We start from the raw sequence: 3,647 nt of genomic DNA on the forward strand, positions 1-3,647 counted from the left end.
TTTACCCAATACTACCATCAACAGGGTATAAAACATGGAGAATACATTTAAAAGTCCATACTGGAAACTACTTGAACCCAAATCCATACTTTTCCAAAAACTCACTTCATTTTGATACACTTTTCAGAAGTTATTTTGCTCTTAATGTGTCTTGATTAAAGAACGGTACTGGAAAACAAGACTAAAGTGAAAGTACTGAGCAAGAAAGGCATGTTTTGCAGTGAAGTCAATGTTCTCGTGTTTCTCTCAGGTTCAGCTGTATTAGTGGACCAGTTTTAACAAATCACACAGAAGAAGAAGAAAGTGCATAAAAAGTGTTTTATTATCATTATTAACATGAATCACATCCACCTAATGAAAAAACAACAAATCAGAGACATCCAGTCAAAAACACCGTAAAGAAACATCATGTGAGGGTTAGAGGAGACACACACACACACACACACACACACACACACAAGAATGGTTTCTGATGATTATTGCTCCCTAATGTCCCTCCTCAAGAAGAAAGAGTAGCTCACGGCCAATCAGGGCTCAGGAACACCTCGTGAACTCTGACCCCTGTGCCTGGAATGTCACCTGACAGATATTCTGGTCACGTGTGTGTGTGTGCGTGTGTGTAAGGTCACGTGCTCGATGCACATCTTTCTGGTGGAGAGAAACAGAAAGCCGAGGAGGAGCGAGAGGAAGAGGAGATCAGATCCGGAGCGTCCACTGTTTGACGCAGGCGTCGTGGGACGTGGTGATGAGTGTGTTTGGGTTGAGCCAGGCCAGACCGCTGACGTGATGCAGGCGGTGGGCGTCTGCACACACACACACACACACACACACAGAGAGAGAGTCACAGATCAGGAGCGGTCCCCCCCGAGGCGTGCACAGACGCTCACGCTCTTTACCTGGAATCTTGATCCTCTTGTCCGAGTCGTTAACGGTCCACACGTACACCATCATGTCCATGCCGCCGGTGGCGAAGTGCTCGTTATCAGGTGACCAGGACAGACACACCACCTTCGCGTGATGACCGTAGAACTGGCTCTTCTCCTGAAACACATCACACGGGTCACACTACAGCTGCACCAACCTACATCACTTTATTTTCTCTGATCAGTGTCCTGCAGCACAGAAGCAGTCATCAGTGTCACAGACGTATATTTGGAGAAATAGAAAACAATACACTGTATGAGTCACAATTATACATTTCTCTTTTATGACAAAAATCATTAGGATATTAAGTAAAGATCATGTTCATGAAGATATTTTGTAGGTTTCCTATCGTAAATATATAAAAACTTAATGTTTGATTAGTAATATGTATTGCTAAGAGCTTCATCTGAACAACTTTAAAGATGATTTTCTCAATATTTAGGTTTTTTTGCTCCCTCAGATTCCAGATTTTCAGATAGTTGTATCTCAGACAAATATTGTCCTCCGAATAAACCACACATCACTAGAGAGATCATTTATTCAGCTTCAGATGATGTAGAAACCTCAGTTTCAGAAGACCGACCCTTATGACTGGTTTTGTGTTCCAGAGTCACAAATACAGATCATGATTCTGAATTAAACAAAATAATGTGTGACTAAATACTATTGCTGCAGTCTAATTAAAAAGTGCTTAGTTGATTTGAATGAATTATTAAACATTTGAATATGTGTGTATTTAAAATATAATATTTAGAGTACACCCATTTTTAATATTAACATTCTAAAACTCATTCAGTGATTGATAAAAGATTCAGTGACTCGTTACTGGATGAATCAGTGTTTTTGAACGAATCTCTTGAATGAATGATTCAATGATGAACATGTTTTGAAGGCACTCGTCTCTATCTAGTGCTGGAACTACATCTGATGTGAGGAGTTTACCGTGTATCCGTCAGCGACGCTGAACACCGTGATCACCTTCTTCTCATCCGTCACGGCCAGAAACGCTCCGTCCTGAGAGTACGACATGTCCGTCACCGGCCCCTGAACCTCCAGAACCTTCCCATCATCCTTCAGTGTGTTCCCCTGAACCGAGTACAGACGCACCTTCCCATCCTGCACACACACACAGAGGGAGATATACACACACACACACACACAGGGGGAGAGACACACACACAGACACACACACACACACACACACAGGGGGAGAGACACACACACAGACACACACACACACACACACACACACACACACACAGAGGGAGAGATACACACACACACACACACACACACACACAGAGGGAGATACACACACACACACACACACACACACACACACACACACACACAGAGGGAGAGATACACACACACACACAGAGGGAGATATACACACACACACACACACAGAGGGAGAGATACACACACACACACACACAGCATCAGTGTGAGCTTCAGTGATTATGCTAATAGCCAGAGTCTGATTGGTGACTTACGGCTCCGCCCACAGCCACGGCTCCGCCCCCTGGGTGGACTGCTGCAGACTCAGGCTCGTATCCCAGAGAGTCCAGCGTGAAGAGCTTCTTCTTGTCCTTCAGCAGCACCAGCTGCACACACACACACACACACACAATAATTACACAATACTGACATATTAGTGCTCTCAAACAGTCACATCCAGAATAAACATGCTTGTTTACATAACATATGTGTGTATATATGTAGTATATTATGAATATATAAATACAAACGCATATATATATATATGTGTGTGTGTGTGTGTCTGTACCTGTCCGATGCACACGGTGACAGCGACACCTCCTGGACCCACACTGATGCACTTGGGCTGCATGTCCATCTTCACTACATCAGACGCACTGACACACACACACACACACACACACTTAATATCCAGCGATATCCTCGAGTTGATTGCACAGATACTATTTAAACTAAACTGAGCTGGATGATAACATCACTGAATTCACTGATGAACTGCCTTTAACTGAAAACTAAGTGTGTGTGTGTGTGTGTGTGTTTCACCTGTACTCTCTCTTGCTGAGGTAAGTGTGTGTGTGTGTGTGTGTGTGTGTGTGTGTGTGTGTGTGTGTATCTCTCTCTCTCTGTGTGTGTGTGTGTGTGTCACCTGTACTCTCTCTTGCTCAGGTCAGTGTGTGTGTGTGTGTGTGTGTGTGTGTCACCTGTACTCTCTCTTGCTCAGGTCAGTGTGTGTGTGTGTGTGTCACCTGTACTCTCTCTTGCTCAGGTCTGTGTGTGTGTGTGTGTGTGTGTGTCACCTGTACTCTCTCTTGCTCAGGTCAGTGTGTGTGTGTGTGTGTGTGTGTGTGTGTGTGTGTGTCACCTGTACTCTCTCTTGCTCAGGTCAGTGTGTGTGTGTGTGTCACCTGTACTCTCTCTTGCTCAGGTCAGTGTGTGTGTGTGTGTGTGTGTGTGTGTGTGTGTGTCACCTGTACTCTCTCTTGCTCAGGTCAGTGTGTGTGTGTGTGTGTGTGTCACCTGTACTCTCTCTTGCTCAGGTCAGTGTGTGTGTGTGTGTCACCTGTACTCTCTCTTGCTCAGGTCAGTGTGTGTGTGTGTGTGTCACCTGTACTCTCTCTTGCTCAGGTCTGTGTGTGTGTGTGTGTGTGTGTATCTCTCTCTCTCTGTGTGTGTGTGTGTGTGTCACCTGTACTCTCTCTTGCTCAGGTCAGTGTGTGTGTGTG

General features: G+C 44.7%; 1 protein-coding gene and 1 long non-coding RNA gene across 2 annotated transcripts in view; both read right to left on the reverse strand.

Moving 5' to 3' along the window:
* Positions 1-304: 304 nt before the first annotated feature.
* LOC127971431 (WD repeat-containing protein 1-like) overlaps positions 305-3,647 on the reverse strand; it is a 9,434-nt gene continuing 6,091 nt past the window's right edge. Inside the window, exons 11-15 of the mRNA XM_052574433.1 lie at positions 2,714-2,801; positions 2,421-2,531; positions 1,867-2,040; positions 897-1,041; positions 305-803 (exon numbers count right to left, since the gene is read on the reverse strand). Of these exons, the coding sequence (XP_052430393.1) occupies positions 697-803; positions 897-1,041; positions 1,867-2,040; positions 2,421-2,531; positions 2,714-2,801 (625 nt within the window). The 3' untranslated portion in view covers positions 305-696. The remainder of the gene's footprint in view (positions 804-896; positions 1,042-1,866; positions 2,041-2,420; positions 2,532-2,713; positions 2,802-3,647) is intronic.
* The window catches only part of LOC127971448 (uncharacterized), an 803-nt gene continuing 296 nt past the window's right edge, over positions 3,141-3,647 (reverse strand). Inside the window, exons 2-3 of the long non-coding RNA XR_008156853.1 lie at positions 3,611-3,647; positions 3,141-3,170 (exon numbers count right to left, since the gene is read on the reverse strand). The exon at positions 3,611-3,647 is cut by the window's right edge and continues 18 nt beyond it. This is a non-coding gene — a long non-coding RNA (uncharacterized LOC127971448). The remainder of the gene's footprint in view (positions 3,171-3,610) is intronic.

The sequence above is a fragment of the Carassius gibelio genome, chromosome B14 (genome assembly GCF_023724105.1).
Source record: "Carassius gibelio isolate Cgi1373 ecotype wild population from Czech Republic chromosome B14, carGib1.2-hapl.c, whole genome shotgun sequence".
NCBI classification, from domain to species: Eukaryota; Metazoa; Chordata; class Actinopteri; order Cypriniformes; family Cyprinidae; genus Carassius; species Carassius gibelio.